A 22,543-nucleotide genomic window follows, 5' to 3' on the forward strand; every position below is an offset into this window, starting at 1 on the left:
GACATTGTAATTCTGTTAGAGACAGCAAAAGACTTGGAAGAGCAGTTGAACGGAATGGACAGTGTCTTGAAAGGAGGATATAAGATGAACATCAACAAAAGCAAAACGAGGATAATGGAATGTAGTCAAATTAAATCGGGTGATGCTGAGGGAATTAGATTAGGAAATGAGACACTTAAAGTAGTAAAGGAGTTTTGCTATTTAGGGAGTAAAATAACTGATGATGGTCAAAGTAGAGAGGATATAAAATGTAGACTGGCAATGGCAAGGAAATCGTTGCTGAAGAAGAGAAATTTGTTAACATCGAGTATAGACTTAAGTGTCAGGAAGTCGTTTCTGAAAGTATTTGTATGGAGTGTAGCCATGTATGGAAGTGAAACATGAACGATAATTAGTGTGGACAAGAAGAGAATAGAAGCTTTCGAAATGTGGTGCTACAGAAGAATGCTGAAGATAAGGTGGGTAGATCACGTAACTAATGAGGAGGTATTGAATAGGATTGGGGAGAAGAGAAGTTTGTGGCACAACTTGACTAGAAGAAGGGATCGGTTGGTAGGACATGTTTTGAGGCATCAAGGGATCACAAATTTAGCATTGGAGGGCAGCGTGGAGGGTAAAAATCGTAGAGGGAGACCAAGAGATGAATACACTAAGCAGATTCAGAAGGATGTAGGTTGCAGTAGGTAGTGGGAGATGAAGAAGCTTGCACAGGATAGAGTAGCAAGGAGAGCTGCATCAAACCAGTCTCAGGACTGAAGATCACAACAACAACAACAACACACATTACTGTGTAAAATTTCTGAAAATCAATCCCCCCACCCCATTCCATTGTCATCAAGGTCCTCATTAACTTCTTGTTTATACTCTTATTTCATCTGTTTACTAATTGCTTCTATCATTTTCTGTCCTAATTCATGTCAGCCTTTGACTACTAATTCATACCTCCCCCTCAGCTTCAGTTGCCTCTTACCTGGACCGTTACCCATAACTCTCTGTTCTGTGTACTGTCACTAGAAAAGTAGATCTGGCAGAAGGAGACTGTATTCAACTTCTAAATATGGTATAATCACATGTAGAAAGGCAACAATTCATATCTCAAAATCAACCACTAAATCTGTTTTAAGATCCTGTATTTAAGTTTCAAATATTACATCCACACATCAAGTGTCCACAGTAAAATAATGATCCTACATTTAGGAAAAGAAGTTGTGTAATATAACATGAATATCCTTTTGTAAGATAATTACTTCAAAAATGACAAACATAAGAGCTCCATAGTGAATATACAAAAATGCAAAATTTCTAAACTTAATGTAGGACAAGTAAATTCAGAGTGACACTGGAATGTTTACAGAGAAAATAGTCGCACTCAGAAAAAGGTTCTTAATTAATTTCACAGATGCTGTGTAAGTTGAAAGTCTGAGCATTATATCTTCTGATCATATGCATGTGGCTCAGCACTGCATTTTAATGCATAAAAGTATAACTATCAAAAATTATCTTATAGTCGGAATAAATACAGAAAACTTAGGAAAATCAATGATGCACATCCGCAAGAAGCAGCTGCTGTAGAATCAGCTGCCTTCATACCCGATGAGTCACTCTTTTGCTGTGATGACTGCACAATTGCTTTGTTTATTGTGTGCATTAAAGGATAGATGCCTTCAGAACACTCGCCACGGAAATCATCTGTATCTAAAGGCCACACCATGATACCACCCAGTTCAAGCTTCATGGCCAGATTTACCTGTAATCAAAAAATTGTATTGCACTTTGTATGGCAGTTATGAACAGGTGAAGGAGGCACAGTAGCATTTACTTCACTGAGCTGCCACAGACAGACACGAACATTTGATGTATGAGAACCCACATGAACAGGAACCTTAGCAAAGAAAACTTGCTAATATTTAGTAAGAAGCTAAATGAGAAAGAATGGCCTTTTGATCATTGTAACTCAAGTGATGAAAACTTTGAGAAATTCCAAAACAGTTTTCTTGGTGTCTTTAATGAAACATTTCCATCTAGACTCTGCAGCAATAAAATGACAAATTGAAGTGGAGTCATGGCATGAAAATTTCTAATGTAAGGAAAAGGCAACTGCACAGAGAATTAAAACATAATAAAGGTATTGATTTCATTGAATATGTTAGACTCTATAAAACCATATTTAAAAGAGTTGTCAAGGGCACAAAACAACTGGCAAATAACAGGTTAATTTTAAATCATAAAAATAAGACAAAGGCTGTGTACTAAGTCATTAAATCTGAGTTAGGTGTAATAAATGCCTGTAATCACAAAATTTCAGAAATTGATATTGAAGGAAATACTACTGTAAGTCCAGCTCAGATACCACAGTACATTAATTAATTCTTTATAGATGTAGCAAAGTCTGATGTAGATGTAACAGATTATCACAATAAAGTAAATCCCTTTGATCTGGGTGAAAACTTCACAAACTGTTTAAAAGTTTCTGTGGAGGATGTAGAAAATGCTATTCTAACATTAAGAAACAAAAAAATGTGCAGGTTGGGATGGAATACCCACTAAAGTAACTAAAGCGGTACACAATAAAATTGCAAACCCACTAGATCAAATAATAAATCAATGTTTTGAAGAGGGATGTTTCCCAGAGGTACTGAAATGTGCTGAAGTCAAACCACTCTTCAAAAAGGGATCAAGAGAGATTATGGGAAATTGTCATCCTATCTCAACTCTTCCAGTAATATCTAAAATATTTGAAAAACTTACTCTCACCCAAACCCAAAACTTCATTGCAAAATATTCTGTTATTCTAAACAATCAATTTCGTTTTCAGCAGGGTAAAAACACCATAGATACAGTCAACAGTTTCACTGAGTAAATAAGTACATCATTAGACAAAGGAAATAAGGTGCAGGAATTTTCTGCAACCTCACAAAGACATTTGATTCTTTAAACCATACATTGGTTGTTTACAAACTTGAAAAGTATGGCATTAGCGCCAGTGCCCTACAATGGCTTAAACCCTATTTATCAAACAGAAAACAAATAGTTAACATCACTTTAAACGGCACATATTACTTTTAAAACTGAAAAAAAAAGAAAAATATCTCAGAGTGTTCCACAGGGGTTCATATTAGGCCCAGTGCTATTTCTCGTGTATGTTAATGGCTTACCATTAAATATAGCTCCCTATCAGTTCTGTTTGCAGATGATACTTCTGCCTTACTTGAACATCAGGATTCGGAAAAAATTCCTAAATAGGTGACCAGTACCCTCAGTACCTTAGAAACTTGGTTTCAGCTAAGTGGGTTGAATCTAAGTATATCTACGACTCACATGTTGCAATTCAAAACCAAACAGTCAAAATTTGAGCAGATTAAGATTGTTCACAATAGCCAAGATATAGAAGAAGTTCACTCAGTCATATTCTTAGGTTTAAATATAGATAAAAGTTTGATCAGGCAGGAACAAATTGAATACCTATCAAAGAAACTGAGCATCTTTGCATGTGCAATGCAAATATAATCAACTGCAACTGACATGGACACATGAAAAGTAGCATAAACAAGCTACTTTGAATCCATTGTTAGATATGGTATCCCTTTTTGGGGTAACTGAACAAACATAAGTATGGATACTAAAAATACAGAAAAAATCATTCAAAATATGTGCACTGGAAATCACAGAGACCCATGTCATCCATTATTTAGAAAACTTAAAATGTTAACTCTGCCATTCCTAAACATATATGTGATTATTATATTTTTGTACACCAGACATGAATTATTGATGGAAACTATTTTGTCCATTCACACAATACTAGAAACAAAGAAAATTTTATGCTCCCCACCCAACGCCTAAGACTGTATGCCCAGTGACCTCAATACATGCAAATGAAACTTTGTAATAAATTAAAAGGGAAAACGTTAATGCAGATGACTTTAGGTCCATTTAAAAGAAAGCTATATGAGGCTCTGACACTGAAATGTTATTACTCAGTGGATGAATTTATGCAGGACAAACTGGAAATTTGAGCTGGATACAATGTATTACGTATTCTAAGAAATATCCTTATAGTGTTATTATTTGTTTAGTGCTGCTATTTATTAGTGTAAAAATCATTGTAACTTTATTATAAATTTTTGACATGTCTCCAATATGCAAGCCAAATGGATTGCAAATGTATGTCATGAGGTGAATAAAACACAATTCCACACAATGGTCAGAATTGTCAAATAATAAAGAGTAATATTTATTTAATTAAAGAAGTTTGTATTTCATATTTCATTTATTAGCAATATTATGTTTTGGTGTATAGATCACATCTATACTATAATTCTATATTTGCATCTACAGAAATAATCTGCAAGCCACCACACAGTGTGTGGCAGAGGGTACCCTGTACCACTACTTAGTCATTTCCTTCCTTATTCTGCCCGTAAATAGAATGAGGGAAAAATTACTGTCTATAAGCCTCCATATGAGCCATACTTTCTTGTATGTTCATGGTCCTTACACACGATGTATGTTGGCAGCAGTAGAACCATTTGACAGTCAGCTTCAAATGCTGGTTTTCTAAATTTTCTCAACAGTTTTTCTTAAAAATAACGTTTCTTTCCCTCCAGGGATTCCCATTTGAGTTCCCAAAGCATCTCCATAATGCTTACATCTTGTTTGAAACTACTGGTAACAAATCGAGCAGCCTGCCTCTGAACTGCTTTGATGTCTTCCTTCAGTCCAACCTGGTACAGATCCCAAACACTCACACAGTACACAAGAATATGTTGCAACAACATCCTATATGTGGTCTCCTTTACAGGTGAACCACTCTTCCCTACAATTCTCCCAGTAAACTGAAGTCAACCATTCATCTTCCCTGCCACAGTTCTCACATGCTTGTCCCATTTCATAAATAGTGGAAAGGTCTTCACCTCTGAGTTGCTGCTGCAACCTCTCCATTTGAGTCTGCTTACTGTATTCATTTCTTAGTCTTGCTCTACAGTTTTTACACCCTCCCCCCGCATACTATCTCTCTCTTTTCCTCTCTCTTTCTCTTTCTGTGATGAAACAAGCTGGAATATTTTTACTTCCCCTCTTGTTTTGTCATCTGCCTACTTAAATTTGTATTTTCATTTTTGAACTAATTACCGTTAACATATGTGAGTATAATCTGTACATCTACATCTACATCCATACTCCGCAAGCCACTGACGTTGTGTGGCAGAGGGTACCTTGAATACCTCTATTGGTTCTCCCTTCCACTCCAGTCTCTTATTGTTCATGGAAAGAAGGATTGTTGGTATACCTCTGTGTGGGCTCTGATCTTCCTGATTTTATCCTCATGGTCTCTTCGCAAGATATACGTAGGAGGGAACAATATACTGCTTGACTCCTCGGTGAAGGTATGTTCTCGAAACTTCAACAAAAGCCCGTACCGAGCTACAGAGCGTCTCTCCTGCAGTCTTCCACTGGAGTTTATCTATCATCTCCATAACGCTTTCATGATTACTAAATGATCCTGTAATGAAGAGCGCTGCTCTCTTTTGGAACCTCTCTATTTCTTCTATCAACCCCATCTGGCATGGATCCAACACTGCTGAGCAGTATTCAAGCAGTGGGCGAACAAGCGTACTGTAACCTACTTCTTTTGTTTTCGGATTGCATTTCCTTAGCATTCTTCAAATGAATCTCAGTCTGGCATCTGCTTTACCGACAATCAACTTTATATGATCATTCCATTTTAAATCACTCCTAATGCGTACTACCAGATAATTTATGGAATTAACTGCTTCCAGTTGCTGACCTGCTATATTGTAGCTAAATGATAAGGGATCTTTCTTTCTTTGTATTCACAGCACATTACACTTGTCTACATTGAGATTCATTTGCCATTCCCTGCACCACGCGTCAATTCGCTGCAGATCCTCCTGCATTTCAGTACAATTTTCGGAAGACTTCTCTCCATTGATAATGACATGCTGCGTTCTGTTATCTAGGAACTCTTCAATCCAATCACACAATTGGTCTGATAGTCCATATGCTCTTACTTTGTTCATTAAACGACTGTGGGGAACTGTATCGAACGCCTTGCAGAAGTCAAGAAACACGGCATCTAACTGGGAACCCGTGTCTATGGCCCTCTGAGTGTCGTGGACGAATAGCGCGAGCTGGATTCCACACGATCGTCTTTTTCAAAACCCATGCTGATTCCTACAGAGTAGATTTCTAGTCTCCAGAAAAGTCATTATACTCGAACATAATATGTGTTCCAAAATTCTACAACTGATCAACGTTAGAGATATAGGTCTATAGTTCTGCACATTTGTTCGACATCCCTTCTTGAAAACGGGGATGACCTGTGCCCTTTTCCAATCCTATGGAATGCTACGCTCTCCTAGAGACCTACGGTACACCGCTGCAAGAATGGGCGCAAGTTCCTTCGCATACTCTGTGTAAAATCGATCAGGTAGCCCATCAGGTCCAGCGGCCTTTCCTCTTTTGAGCAATTTTAATTGTTTCTCTATCCCTCTGTCATCTATTTCGATATCTACCATTTTGTCATCTGTGCGACAATCTAGAGAAGGAACTACAATGCAGTCTTCCTCTGTGAAACAGCTTTGGAAAAAGACATTTAGTATTTTGGCCTTTAGTCTGTCATCCTCTGTTTCAGTACCATTTTGGTCACAGAGTGTTTGGACATTTTGTTTTGATTCACCTACCGCTTTGACATAAGACCAAAATTTCTTACGATTTTGTGCCAAGTCAGTACATATAACTTTACTTCCAAATTCATTGAATGCCTCTCGCATAGCCCCCCTCACACTACATTTCGCTTCGCGTAATTTTTGTTTGTCTGCAAGGCTTTGGCTATGTTTATGTTTGCTGTGAAGTTCCCTTTGCTTCCGCAGCAGTTTTCTAACTCGGTTGTTGTACCATGGTGGCTCTTTCCCATCTCTTACGTATATTGTACGATGGTTTTGAACTTCGTCCACTGGTCCTCAACACTATCTGTACTTGAGACAAAACTTTTATGTTGAGCCGTCAGGTACTCTGAAATCTGCTTTTTGTCGCTTGCTAAACAGAAAAATCTTCCTACCTTTTTTTATATTTGTATTCACGGCTGAAATCATCGATGCAGTAACTGCTTTACGATCGCTGATTCCCTGTTCTGCGTTAACTGTTTCAAATAGTTCGGGTCTGTTTGTCACCAGAAGGTGAACATATTAATGTTATCGCCATGAGTCGGCTCTCTGCTTAACTGCTCAAGGTAGTTTTCAGATAAAGCACTTTAAAAAATTTCACTGGATTCTTTGTCCCTGCCACCCATTATGAATGTTTGAGTTTGCCAGTCTATATCCAGCAAATTAAAATCTCCACCCAGAACTATATTATATTACTGTTAAGTTCATTTCCCTTGTAGAGTCCCTCTGCATATTCCTTTCACCTTTCATCTCTTCCTTATTTGCTTAGTACTGGTTTCCATCCAAGCTACTGGTGTTCATACAGGTGCTTCTCGTTTCTCCAAAGGTCTCTCTAATTTTCCTACAGGAAGTATCTGTCTTTCCCCTACTTATACATGCTTCTATTCTTCTGTATCTTCTCTAGCCAGTCCCCCTTAGCCATTTTGCACTTTCTGTCAATCTAATTTTTTAGACGCCTGTCTTCCCTTTTGCCTGCTTCATGTGCTGCCTTTTTTATATTTTTTCCTTTCATCAGTTTAATTCAGTACCTCCTGTGATAAAACTCAACAGCATTTTAAAAATTAATTTGGTTATTAAATGAAATTCTGTAGCTTAACCTCATTTTCATTGTCATTTCCCCCAGTATTAAGGCATTTATCATAGTGAATAACCGGCCTGAGAATTCCATTCTCATTGAATTGTCTCATTTTGACATCATTATCATTGCCGTGCCCGTATTTCAACTTGAGGAAACTCATTAGGTAATGATGAACTTATAAAGCACCTATATTCTTAAATTTTGCATCAATATCTGCACCAAATCTTCGATGATGGCTGATAGATGCCTACGTCAAACTGTGTCATGAACCTTAGTACAGCCTCTCTTCCAACATTCTAACCCAGTTTCTTACCATTTAATTTTATTCATAAACTTTACTAATCTGAGTTTACTTCACAATTGGTGGGATTTTCACTTAACTGAAACATCTTAAATAAGCACAAGCAAATGTTAAACATGGATGACTGCTTCACTTATGGCATCTTGAAGTAATTTTCGGACACGGCATTCAGAATCATGTCACATGAATCCTTGTCTCTGGCATCGGTTTTGATACCACGACTCTCCCAGTCTATAACTGGTGAGTTGAAATCACCCCCGCATTGCAACAACAAGATCAGAAAAATTATTAATGATATTCAGCAAGTTCTCTCTGAAGCACTCTACCACTACAGCTTTCAACTCAGGTGGTCTATAAAAGTATCTGATTACCATTTTTGCTAACCTTTGATGTTTAACTTCATCCAAATTCATTTACATTTGGAATCCGAGATAATGTCACTAGATATTATTGAGTTCTTTACTGCAATAAATACGCCACACACTGAGTGCACACTGGCATTATTTACCACCCTTCATGTTATTTCCCTGAAGGTTTCCATTACCTGCATAGTGATGGAGCTCCCAATAACTAGCATAGCTGCCTTCAGCATTTGTCCAGACTGGGCAAGAAAATCAGCTACTGGCCCAACAGGAGAGGCATCCCATGCTGGTTCAGAAGTATTATCATTTCAGGTTAGCACCTCATACCTGTTACTTAGGCACAAGGAGCCTGCTGTATGGGCCGTTCCCTCTTTTGCCTTCTGCCCAGTGATGCTAAAACCCACACTGTCCGCCAATCACGCTTGAGTGAGTATGGCCCATTCTGATGCTGTGTATCAGAAGACGCAGCATCAACCAGGTCACCAGGAGATCCCAGTGGCACCAAAGGTGTTGCAGATCTTATCACCAGCTGATGTTGCCACAGCTTTGGGCAGTAGCCAGGAGCCTGTCAACCACAGCCAATGCAGCTTCCAGCTATTTACGGAGAACCACCGAACTTCCTTGTGTCAGCTAACAACAAGATCAATTCCTAGCAAAATTGTACTGTGTAAAGAAATTGAATTCCACAAAAGAGGAAATCACTCTCCTATGTTTTTGCACCTAGTTCCACTGGAGCTATTCTACTTTAGTTGTTTTATTTTCATATTTTCATTTATATTTAGTTTTTAGTCAAAGATGTCCACAGAACCATGTTCTGAAATAGTGTTTTGTTTCAGACAGTGCCACAGGTTACCCCACAAGTTGTAACACAACACTCGTCATATTAACACAGACAAATCCACCTGATGGTGAAAGTTTAAACCTTTGAAATGCATTATGGATACAAGTAAAGAGTGACTAGAAACAGTAAACTTGTTGCTTTATTCTGTATCAATAACAGTCACAACAGCACCTAACGTGAAATGTTTGCATTTAAACTTGTATAAACTTTGTAAAAAATTGAAAATGACACAAAATCTATGAGTGATCTATAATAAAGAACAGATTTTATTGGTTCCCCATATATTACTTTCCTGGAATTGTGTTTTCATTTTAATTTTACTTTGAATTTCCTTACTATGAACAAAGCAAATGCACTGATTATGTCACTGAAGCCAAGTTAGTAGCTGTGTTGTGTTTCATCAGCAAGACAGCTATATTTTACAGGCTGTTTTCATCCTTGCTTGATCGTAAGTAGTGTTTCACCACCTTTAATTTGCCGAAACTGCAGTCACTGGTACTGTCACAAATATCCTCAAAGCTAATTCAGTGTTCAGATAAGCATCTATTAACCATATATTGCATGACTCTTTTTTAATGAAACCAATTTCAGGAAAAAAAAAAAAAAAAGCTGGGTGTAGGGTCTGACACACAAAATACTATAAGACAGGTTGAACATAGAAATTTTGATTTATTAAGTTCCTTGGCTTTTTGTCATATGGCAACATAATGATGCTGAAAACAGTCTAGCTCGATGTAGCCAGACTGTGCTTGTTGCCAGACAGCAACATCATTCATATATGAGTGGTTTCCTTAACATTATACATAAATTTATGGTTTATTCTCAGATGGCAACAACATGCAATAGAGGGTTAATCCTGACTTTGAAAAATCTCAAAATATCCAAATGGGAAGCCATTTAAGTGCTCTTCATCAGCTCTATCACATGTGACTTAATGACAACTATTTTGTTTACTAGTTCAGTTGTATCACTATCTGGGCTGTACTTGGCTCAAAAATAAGCTGCACATTTTTCAGTATGAGATACAGAGCTTCCATTTAAGGCACTCTGATGCCACACAAACCATGTCAGTGATAGCGGTTTGTTTAGTAGCAGCCATTTCTTGATGGCGGTACTTGGATGATATGACACTATAGAAGTGGCTCTGTGGCAACTCGTGTGTGTCTACTATTACAGGCCAATGGCAAGGCTTCTTCTCATGTGTATAATATTGAAACATGAGAGGCAGAAGAAATCATGCCCCATCCTGATTAATTCTTCAAGTCCCCCCAGATAGTTATTACATGTGCCCTTGGTGGTGACCTTATCTTGCCATCTTGTCACTCTCTCGGTATGACCCTGACTGTAAGGCAAGATCTGATATGTCCTGCATCTTAGCTGAACCTATACATTTCTAAATAAAAAATGAGGTCAAAAGTCATGGGAAGAGTTTTCCCATTTAAAGATGTGCTGTGTATGATGCCTCGATGTTGCAGGTAAGTGCAGCATATGGTTCAACTATAGACTAGTCTAGACTTGACATATAAGCAGTTTGTTACACACAGGTGTGTAGTGAACATGGCAGCATGTCATGAGTTAATTGACTTTGAATGTGTGAAGATTACTGGTACATGACACATGATTCATAGCATATAGGAGATTTTACAAGAATTTGGGTTACCAACAGCATTTAGGGTGAATTTTCAGTATCACAGAGATAATTTTTTGATCCCATAAACTGTTGCACATGACAACTAATAGATGACATCTCACTGCCTCTACAGAGTCACATGGGACAATCAACAGCCTACTGTGAGTAAGATCACCACTGATTTCAATGTGGCATGTTAGAAACTCATTTCACCAGGACTGTATGGAGACAAATGCATCAGCAGCTGAAGACTAACACCAAATCCAGGGCATCCTCATTACTTTCAGCCACTCAGTGTATTTATCCATCTCCTGATTCAAAACCATAATATAGCTGAAGCTTTTGCTGTTGTAATAGCTTCTCACATGATATATGCCAGCTAATCTATCTTATTTCTGTTCTGTTATCAGAATCTCTTGCAGGTTTTCTCATCCTTCTCTTTTCTTCCTTCTGTTTTTATTATTTTTTTTCACCCACTAGCTCTTCAGCTGACATTTCCCCACTCTTTCATATTCTTTATATTTCAGGTTTGATTCTTTCCATACTCTGGTTATACCTTTCTGTTAGCATTCCCAGTTGACTAATACATTATTTATAAATTTTTCCATTATTATTATTTGTACACATAAAATATTACTTAAGCATTAGTTCCTGTAAACACTGCACTGCCATCTGTAGCAAAAATTTCCAAAAGAATGCATGATGAAGTGTAAGAGGAGGGCTTGAAGATTCTAAACTTACCAGGTAAAACAATTAATTAATGGTTTGATGAAATCAAAAACAGCATATATTGACTATCTGACCTACACACTGGACTCAGTCTTATATTTGCACAGTATTTCACATACACATAATTACTGGAGTATAGTTTTTAGTTGCATACACTTCACAAAACTAAATGTTGGTCTCAGACAAGCTGCATAAAAGTAGTTTTGGAGTGGTGTCTAGATCACTATCAGTGAGTATAACTTTTCAACAACTTATAAACATGTTTGTTTATGACACTTCCTGGAAGGTTAAAACTGTGTACCAAACCAAGACTCAAACTTGGGACCTTTTCCTTTGGTGGTGGTAAGTTTCTATGGGACCAAACTGCTGAGGTCATCAGCCCTTAGACTTACACACTACTTAATCTAACTTAAACTACCTTATACTTAGGAAAACACACACACACCCATGCCCGAGGGAGGACTCCAACTTCCGATGGGGGGACCTTTTCCTTTCGCAGGCAAGTGCTCTACCAACTGAACTACCAAAGCATGACTCACAACTTATCCCCAGAGCTTTACTTCCACCAGTACCTCATTTCCTACCTACCAAACTTTACAGAAGCTCTCCTGTGACACAGGAGGTTGAGTCTCGGTCTGGCACACAGTTTTAATCTGTTAGGAAGTCTTGTATCAGCACACGCTGTACTTCAGAGTGAAAATTCATTCATGTCTGTTTATGTTGAAAGTATTACCAATTTACCCATAGAGCTATGTAGAATTTTAAAAACATATTTAGGATACGTAACATACTTAAAATGGTGAAGCTGACAAAGGTGATGCTCTTTGTTTTGTAGCACTGCGTATATCACATGATGTGGTTCTCATTTGTCATGATATTTAAATAAATACAGATCAGAAGTTACTTTTAGGCACTTTTGCTGTTGTAGATACAATGAAGTGTAGCTGCTTTACTGGAGGTGCTACAATGTAAAACAGTGAAAAGTTTGTATTTGTTCTTGTGCAAACTGATGGATTTCTAGGCCTAGTATTATGCATGATAAACATTAGCACATTGCATAATTTTATATATAATTGTATTTACCTACTGAAATTTTATAAAACCAGTCACCTGTGTGTGTGAAAAGTATGAATGGTGCTGTTCACAAGTTAAACTCTGAGTGTTATGTAAAAACTGTAGAGTGTTGTTTCAATGGCAAATTGCAGTGTGGTAGTATGACATGCTCTGTGGGGCTCTTCTATGGAAGTTAACATTCCATAAGAAAGACTGGAAAATTACAAAACAGCAGGAAAGATTTGTGTGCTTCAGGCTGAATTACAACATGCAAAACATTCATCCCAATAGAAAGAGAGTTATAAATGGTTATAAAAATCTGTCCTTTAGTAATTTTAGTTGTGTTTATTCCAAATTACAATGCTGAAATAAAAAATCAATAATTTTATAATGAGTTGATGACATTACTAGAAAAAATAGCTTACAGAATATTATTTGTAGTACTGGAGACCCAAATTCATGTACTACATAAAAAATAAATGACTCAGTTGTTGGACCTTAGAAGAGGATGGCTTAAATGACAATGGTAAAAGACTGAGTTCTACAAGGGAAATAAAGTTTTAAAAATAACAAACAGGTGGTAAAAACATCAATCAGTATACAAATAAACATGAGCATAACCTATTAGGCAACTAAAATCAGTTATAAATTATGTCATAAATGGGCAAACTACAAACCTTAATGTCAAGTAATATCTAAACTGCTTGGGTGACAACACATAAAATTCCTGAATCATAGTCAGGCTAATCTTAAAACTAGCAAATATACAAGAAGCGTCAGCAAATATTATGTATGAAGAAGTTAAGAAAATGGTGCATGAATCACCTATGAAGTCCTGATGAGTTGTTAACAACAAAATCACCAGATGAAGAGGACCTAAAAAACTTATTACTTAAACAAAGAACTAATCCTGGGGGAAAAATAGGAAACAGAGAGTAGAAATAGACCAGTTTTTTTGGAAAATTAATGAGTAGAAAGAGACTGGAAAGTTTTAAAACTCTCAGGATCAAATAACAGATGTTAAGGTTATTACCACAAATTTGTTTCTGAAATAGGTAAAAAATGATAAAAATCACCTACTTCAGAAAGCAATATTGAGGAGGAATTTACATTGGTAAACTTCACAGATGTGTAGGATAGGATTGAGAAGTAGGCAATCCCCCCTGAGAAAGCAAACTTGACACTGAGTTAATAAAATCAGTAATAAATGAAAAGCACTATATTGCTTATGTTATACAGCATTAATTTAACCAGGCTGGCTGGTCAGCAGACTTTAAAGACTGATGATGGCACTGTAAGCCAAGAACCTGTTCAAAAAATTAATGAATCTTGTAGAACATATGAGTTACAGTGCTTTTCATTTATTATTTTGCTGTTGAATCAAGATGCAGTGGAAGAAACAGCTAATATAAAATCAGCACCATTTATTTTATTTGGATCCTAGTCAAAATATTAAAAAAAAGTTTAGCACCACCTGCATACTTGTGAATGTATGAGGGTGTGCTGAACAGTAATGCCTCCAAATTTTTTATGTGAAAACTCTTAAGGCTATTATGTTATTAACATTCTACATCTGAAACTTCCTGGCAGATTAAAACTGTGTGCCGGACCGAGACTCGAACTCGGGACCTTTGCCTTTGCCGTGAAGTTCTCTACCAACTGAGCTACCCAAGCATGACTCACGCCCCGTCCTCACAGCTTTATTTCTGCCAGTACCTTGTCTCCTACCTTCCAAACTTTACAGAAGCTCTCCTGCGAACCTTGCAGCTCTCTGCCACTAGATGGCTCTGAACTGTAGGATGTAACATGGCCATGTGCAACGTAACTATGTTAGTGTGTGAGAAAAAGAATGCTGTAATCAAGTTATGAATTCGAATAGTTGGTCCACATGTGGACATCCTATCCTTCACCAGGACAGTGGAAGACCACACATGAGCACTGCAACATCTGCAACTATCCAATGCCTTGGGTTCAGAGTCGAGGAATGTATAAATTTAGGATGAGTCAAATTAGGATCACTGGGCAGTGTTAGATGGGGGACAGGGCTAGCAGAGATGGATGCCAGGAGGATTACGTGATTGAATCATGTGTTGCAATGACAGTTGACATCTACACATTTCAGAGAAATTGACGTTGGGGGAGGATCCACGCCATGAGTTATGAAGCAGCCATTGAAATCTAGCGTGTAGTGCTGAGCAATGTGTTCCCCCACTGGGTGGTCAATTGCCCTTTTTGTACCTAATTTGCTTATGCTGCATATACATGATATAGCTGATATCACTGGTAGACCTGCCTCTGTTATGACAGGCTATGCCTGTGACAGGACTGCAGCAGGATTTGCTAGGAGTTTGCACTGGAATAGTCCTGCATCTGGGTCTGTTCCAAGAGTATTGATCAATTTGAGAAGGGACTTGGAGTACATATGGCACAAGGATGGACTAGGATATTCCATACATTGGATGGGTATCAAATTACCTCTTTAGGAGGGATGGGAAGGAATGTGGCTAGAATGTTCCTCATTTGCAGGTGCAATGATAAGTAGTTGAAACCTTGGTGAGTGATATGGCTAAGGTGATGAGAGGATGCTACTTTGCAACTGGTTCATGTGAATGGTTGCAGGATTGGGATTGTGTATGGGAAATCTGTTTGTGCCCTAGGTTTTGTCTCTAATACCTCTGTGAAGGCCCAATAAGACATTCAACATACATGTCCAAACCATATAGGAGAGACTTTTTCAGTGGGAAAGAGATGGCAGCTATTCAAATGATAAGTGGGTTTCGTATGGATAGAGGTTTACATGGAGCCATCGGAGTTGGCACACTGGACTAAGGAGGATGAAGTGAAGCAGGTGGGAGAGAAGGTATCATGGCTGTGGAGGAATGAGGATGGGATGTCTTGGCCTTGGATAGAGATCAGAAAATGTTATAAATGAACCTGAACCATGTTTGGGAATTGTGTGGCTGAGAATGAGTCCTCTAGATGGCCTATAAATAGCTCGGCATAGGAAGATGGAATGTTGGTGCCAATGGCCATGCTGTGGGAGTAGCAGTCATGCATAATGATGTAATTTCTCAGGTGTGAAAGGAATGAGGCGGTGGGTTTGGAACTGGTAGGATGTTGGGAGAGATAGTGTGCAATAACAGTAAGGCAAAAGTCATGGGAGATGTTGAAATATAGGGGGTCAGCATCTACAGTGATGATTGGGGATCCAGGTGGTAATTATGTATGGATAGGAGAAAAATAGTGAAGGAAGTGGTTTTTGTCTTTCATTTGGGAAGCTAGGCTGTGTTAATGGTTTGAGATTCTTTCCATGGGCACACAGTAACCAACTACAGGGTGGTTATGTTTGTGGATTTTGGAAAGCCTGTGCAAGGTCACTGTGTGGAGTGTGTATAAGGTGAGGAGGTGGATGAATCTGGGAGGTCAGTTCTGGGATGGGGCTGATGATTTGGGTAGGGATTGGAGATTTTGATGGAGTTCTGGAGATGAGACCAGTGTGGCCCAATGGCAACCCATGGACAGTGCATCTTCAGTAATAAGCAAGTCCTTGTCTAGTATGATGCTGAAGCTCAAAGACCTTCACATGCAGGTATTACCCTCTTAAACCTAAGCTGCAAACAGATTTCCTGTGCCACATTTGCAAATGACATTAACTGTTTGACCACTTCAATGAATCATCTGCAAAGGAGCACCCCTTTGTATCCAATATCACCTTGGACTGGAACAACATAACTGTATCTTTTGCCAGAGTTTCAACCACTTTTTATTGAGCCCATAAATGAGAAATAAACCACTCAATGTCCTTCCCATCTCTCCCAAAGTGGTATCCTGATGCCATATCCTATGCTATCAGAGACATGGTCACCTGTAAAATCAATTATATCAGCTTTTCTGTAACTTCTGTACAACATTTTATGTGAGCATGAGTAGTCTACCCAAATGAATGGTCACTGCCAAACTGTAGCCAAAAGCAGAGTCAACTAACCAGAACTGAGATGTGCTACTGAGCATAACATGCTCAATTTCAGTGGCTGGTTTATAAAATGTGACAACTGGATCCTTTTCACTAACACCAGCTGGTGTTTCAACATGTCTCTCAATCCCATAATCCTCCTGACCTCAATCTTTGGTAGACCCTGTCCCACATCAGTCTCCACCCTTTCCCTATGACTAACTTCACTCATCTTACACTCACACTCTCCGCTCTTCAGTCTCCCTCTTCCTCTGTTCTACCTACATCTTCCAGTCCACTCTTCCACATCACTGTGGGCTGCATGCAGCTACCCCTGCCTGTGCAGAGGATGAGCTTTCCAGGGTTACATTCCTATTCTGTGTGACTGCTGAGGGTACTTCTGAACCATTAGCTATCCTGACTCTATGCTACACCAAAGTCCACACTGCTTTTATCCACTCAACCAATTCACTTGACACAAATCCTCACTCCAGTTGAGCTGGAGCTAACAAATGGTGATTGCAGACCATGGAACTGCAGGGTGTCACAAACTATTTGGGTCAAACTAAAACAGCTGATAGTGGGCCCACAACAGATAATATTTGTATAGGGAACCACTGGTTGGAAATACATATTTGTATAACCAAAGTGTGCATTTCATGGGCAAGTTGATTGCTGCTTAATGCTGGGTGATTGGCCACATGATTCAACACCATCTCCTCAAAGTCTGAAGTTTGGACATATCTTTGGCAGGAACCTTGGCCAGTTCTCTGGGACATGAATGAGTCCATCTCTAGTAAGTTGGTACCACAGAGACTCTTTCTTTCTTTCGCTAGTGCCTTTAGCCTGCGGTTCGCATGGTCGGCATGTTTAGGTACAGATTTGGCAAGGTTAATGTTAAGGGGTGGCTGGATGACCTTCCTGCTACCACCACCCCCCCCCCCCCCCCCCCCCCCCGGGACGGAAATAATGTACCACAGCTGTCTGCACCTAGTTTAATCCGTGGACTAGTGCGAACGTGTACAGATGTCAGCGAGTCATGTAACTGAGGCAGGACATGGGGACCAGCCCAGTATTCACCTAGGGGGATGTGGAAAACCGCCTAAAAACCACATCCAGGCTGGCTGGCACACCGGCCCTTGTCGTTAATCCTCCGGGCGGATTCAATCCGGGGCCAGTGCGCCTACCTGAGTCCAAGAAACAGTGCATTAGCATTCTCAGCTAACCTGGCAGGTACGTTGGTACCACAGAGATACTGTACATTAAATGCACGTCTTCCAACTCTTGTGATGAGTAACATTCTGTCTCTGACTACGTATCATGCACTGTAAACAGGAACATACCTCACCATGGATGTATCACAAACTGTTTGATGCAATAGACAATTGACACCAGGAATAGTGGTGTGCAAGAAGCACAAGTTAATGTGCCAGTATGATGATGCACTCAGAATGAAGGTTGTCACTTTGAAAAACTACTATGAGCTAAGTTCTTCTGTGGTGTACATCCATAACACTATAAATATGCATATCGAACCATTGGTTCCCTATCACAATATAACTAGGATTCACTACCATCTGTTTAAATTTGACCCAAAAGGTTTCACGCACCCTGTATGCTTTAGGGTTACAGAGAATAATATGCTGTCATTTAAAATTAAAAATCATTCTGAAGGTCATCAACAAACTGTTTAACTTGTCTGAGTATTTATGGATGTGATAAATAATTTTATTCCAGCATTTAGTGAGAGAGATAGCAAGTTGGAATAACTCCACCTGCTGTGAGTTCAGCTCCTGATGACAACTAAATTTTTCTCTTTGACCATTATACCCCTGGATACAGTAACCTACATAATTTATATGCTGGTGTCCAAAATTAAAGCAACAAACCATTATTTCACCATACTGAGTCTAATACTTGATATATCATACAAACTGTCAACAGATGTTCATATAATCGTGTCCTGCAAGGAAGATGGCATTCCAGTCAATGGACAACCACACCAGCAATGACATCAGGGCATCTGTCAAATTGGATATTGTTTGCCAGGTAGTTCCACATCCACAATCGCTGTGTACACTGTCACAGATGGTGCAATACAGCACAGAGAAGGTGCCTACCAAGCTCTTTGTGGTGGAGGGCCATGGGTAGAACTGAAGCAGAACAGTCACAAACTGATGTGGCCCAATGGCTTAATGTGAACTTTTCTATTGGTTTTTGGATGTGGCAACAGTTTATAGAGATCAAAACTGTATCACGAAGACCAGGGCGGGGCTGATCACATGTAACATCAGAAAGAGAGAACCATTATTTAGCTGTAAGGGCACAACGGTACCACCTTAGTACTGCATGCCAACTGGCATCTGACCTAGCAGCATCCAACGGATATGTATCATGGCAAGTGGCATACAGAAGGATTTGGGAGAATGGCCTTTACTGTTAGAGAACTGCTGTATGTGTACCTCTGACATGTTTTCACAGAAAGAAACATCTAGAGTAGAACCGTCAACGTGCCATCTGGATGGTCAAACAGTGGGCTTGTGTTATTTCCGCAGATGAGTCCCAATTTAATCTGGACAGTGATTCTCAATTGATTTGCATCTGGAGGGAATGTGGAACATGATTTTGAGACCCATTATTGTGGAAAGAGACTGATATCAAGGATGATACCTAATGACATGGGCAGGGGTTATGTTGACCACTTGAACAACTCTTCATGAAATTGTACAGTTAAATCAGCACGGTTTAACTCTTGTCAGGTATCATGGTGAGATCTTTGGACCTCATGTGCAGTTTTTGTGAGGTGCTGTGGTTCCAGACTTTGTATTGCTGGACAATAATGCTCAACTTCATAGAGCACGAGTGGTTGATGCTTTCCTGGAGACAGAAGATATTGCATGCATGTTGTGGCCTGCTTGTTCTCTCAATTTGAAACCCATAGAGCACATCAGGGATGCACTAGGGACATGGGTTGCACCACGTCAGTATCCACCAATCATTCTCCAAGACTTTCGAGCAGTGCTGCAGGAAGAATGGGCAATATTGCCTCAACATGAGATTGATGACATCATTCACAGTATGCCCCATCATCTGTCAGGCCTGTATTGCTGCCAGAGGTGGTCACACCCCATACTCAGCACAACCAGTTGTTGGAATGTGTGTGTAAATCCATTAGGTTGGAAAAAATGAAGAATATTTTTGTCTGCTCTTATGCATGTTGCATTTGTTTACATTCTGTATTCTTTATATTGCTTCTACTTTACTGTCATCTGATTATATTGTTTTGTGGCAAAATATATGCAACCTTGCAAAATTTCAGTTTGTTACTTTAATTTTGGACACCAGTGTATGTAGTGTTTACATAACTATGTAGAAATGTTGTCCAGGCTAAATTTCAGTTACATTTATTATTCAGGTTAGTACTTTTAATGTGCTGATTCTTGTAGTGTATGTAATTAATTGAAAATAATGAGCTAATTCACACATTTAAATAAATTAACATACACCATTAGAAGGACTGGCATTCCAACTCTTCAGTAGTGTATTCCAGTTTTCATAAAACTGATTAACTTGTGAAAAAATTAATTATGAAGTTCCAGACCACCATAGGACTCTAACTGATAATGTTTTCATTGGTGAAGCTCAATGCAAGAAAGTAACTGTTTACCTAGTAACAAATGCTCTCTCTGATAATGACACTCAGTTAATTAGGATAAATAACACAGTGCCTTAAAGTACAGATACTCCACAGTGGAAATCATTTAGAATAATTGATGACTCCAGGACAAATGTTTTTAAGAATAGTTTATGTTTACAATGAATCAAATGTTAACATAAAATTTAATCTACTTTATGATAAATTCATATCATCATTTGAAAATAGCTGTCCAAATAAGCTAATTAGAAAGGACATTAAACAGCCATGTACAAAAAATGGGTCACTAGAGGGACTAAAGTATTTTGTGAAATGAAAAGGGAAATGTATCTGTTGGCAAGATCAAGTAGAGATCCTGTAGTAGTTGCACACTACAAAAACTACCACTACAGCTGAAAAGGAACAATGATGTACATAATTACAACACTAGAAGGAAAAATGACAATAATTATTCTACAGTAAGTTCATCTTTACCACAAAAAGGAGTGCACAATGTTGCAATAAATTTTTTTGATCACTTACTCAGTGATATAAAATAAAGAGAAAAGTGAAATTTTGAAAACAAACTGAAAAAGTTTCTCTTTGGCAACTCCTTCTATTCCAACAGAGAATTTCTGTTATAGTTATGTGTAAAACATGGTGCATAGGAATTACTAACTCACATATGTATATTTAAAAAATAAACTATAAATCTTATAAATGTTCAGCATGTAGCCACATTTAGAAGTTAATTTGTGATGTTAATGTAAAATGACTCATTCCACATCATTATTATTTATCATGCAAAATGATCCATGGAACATGAAGTTAACTATCTACTAACTAACTTACATTGTAGATTTTGCCTCTCTGCTTGTTACATTATCAAATTTGCTGTTACATTTTTGTTGCCATGGTAATATTAATTAAGTTTCTAAGATGCTGCATAATGTATCATAACATAAAATTTTTTTTTTAAATGACAGCTATACTCATAAACAGGATATCCCCATTGTGGATATCTAAGATGGTTCTGTAACTTTTTCTAATTTCCTACTTGTAACATATTTCATAAACCACATTACTGCATTAGCATGCAGTCCACACAGATTAGTAAAATTTAACCTAGCTATTTTTTTACATGATTCTGTTGTTTCTGAAATAACAATTTGTTCATATGCCAGTCTTTATACAATTAGACACCATGCAAAATGGTCAGGTCCAGGAGCGCTAGTACATGGAGAACATCTCTGTGAGTATCTGTAATAATGTTACAAAGTCTGTGTGAGTCATGCACTGTCATATCTTCTCTGCATTAATCTCTCATGAGTGTAGCCTGCAGTTTGAAACCTTACTAGAAACACCTATGTTAAATGTGCTCCCACCAAAGTAACAGCTATGTGCAACTATCTACGAAAATGAAACTTCCTGCCAGATTAAAACTGTGTGCCGGACCGAGTCTCAGTCCGGCACACAGTTTTAATCTGCCAGGAAGTTTCATATCAGTGCACACTCTGCTGCAGAGTGAAAATCTCATTCTACCCATGAAAATATTTGTCTATTAACTATCATTTAACATCTGGCTTTGTACAGTGATTGGGTCATGAGCTGATTCTTTCACTGATGTGGCTTGATTGACAACATTATAATGTGCACTGTCCTTTTCATTATACTATCACTGTTTCAAACTGTTATCATTGATTACTGTAGCACTTGACTGAGATGATGTTACTAAGTTTATATTTGGACATAGTAGTGTGGAGTCTCCACATTTGTAAAACATGTAACTGTAAAATCATAGCTGGCCATCACATCATTTACAAGAGTCACTTAACTGTAACATCAGCATGATCCTAGTAAACATAAGAATGCCATCCCTATGTAGATGCAGGACAAAGGCACAAGAAAAAGAAGAAACTGTCAGAACATTTACATCTATACCATATTTTTGTGTCCCATGAAACAACTAGGATTGTGTGTAAAAAATAATGCAAACAGCTGCTCTTCACAGGGATGCCTGTAGTAAGTCAAGATCTGTGTTGATGCAGTTCACTCAGTGTCAACACCATTCTGATACATAACCCCCCCACCTCTCTGTCTCTCTATCTTCATCGTGTTATGTTATGTTATGTGGTTTATTCATCTCATTACATACAATTTTCAAATCATTTGATTTGATGTACAGGAGACATGTCAAGGTTTGTGTGTGTGTGTGTGTGTGTGTGTGTGTGTGTGTGTGTGTGTGTGTGTGTGTGTGTGTTATTTCTTGTATGAATTATT

General features: G+C 38.3%; 1 protein-coding gene across 1 annotated transcript in view; it reads right to left on the reverse strand.

Annotated features, from left to right (window-relative positions):
• Nucleotides 1-1,113: 1,113 nt before the first annotated feature.
• The window catches only part of LOC124723228 (probable chitinase 2), a 278,220-nt gene continuing 256,790 nt past the window's right edge, over nucleotides 1,114-22,543 (reverse strand). Inside the window, exon 8 of the mRNA XM_047248419.1 lies at nucleotides 1,114-1,747. Coding sequence (XP_047104375.1) covers nucleotides 1,502-1,747 — 246 coding nt within the window. The 3' untranslated portion in view covers nucleotides 1,114-1,501. The remainder of the gene's footprint in view (nucleotides 1,748-22,543) is intronic.

Source organism: Schistocerca piceifrons, chromosome X (assembly GCF_021461385.2).
Source record: "Schistocerca piceifrons isolate TAMUIC-IGC-003096 chromosome X, iqSchPice1.1, whole genome shotgun sequence".
Lineage (NCBI taxonomy): Eukaryota > Metazoa > Arthropoda > Insecta > Orthoptera > Acrididae > Schistocerca > Schistocerca piceifrons.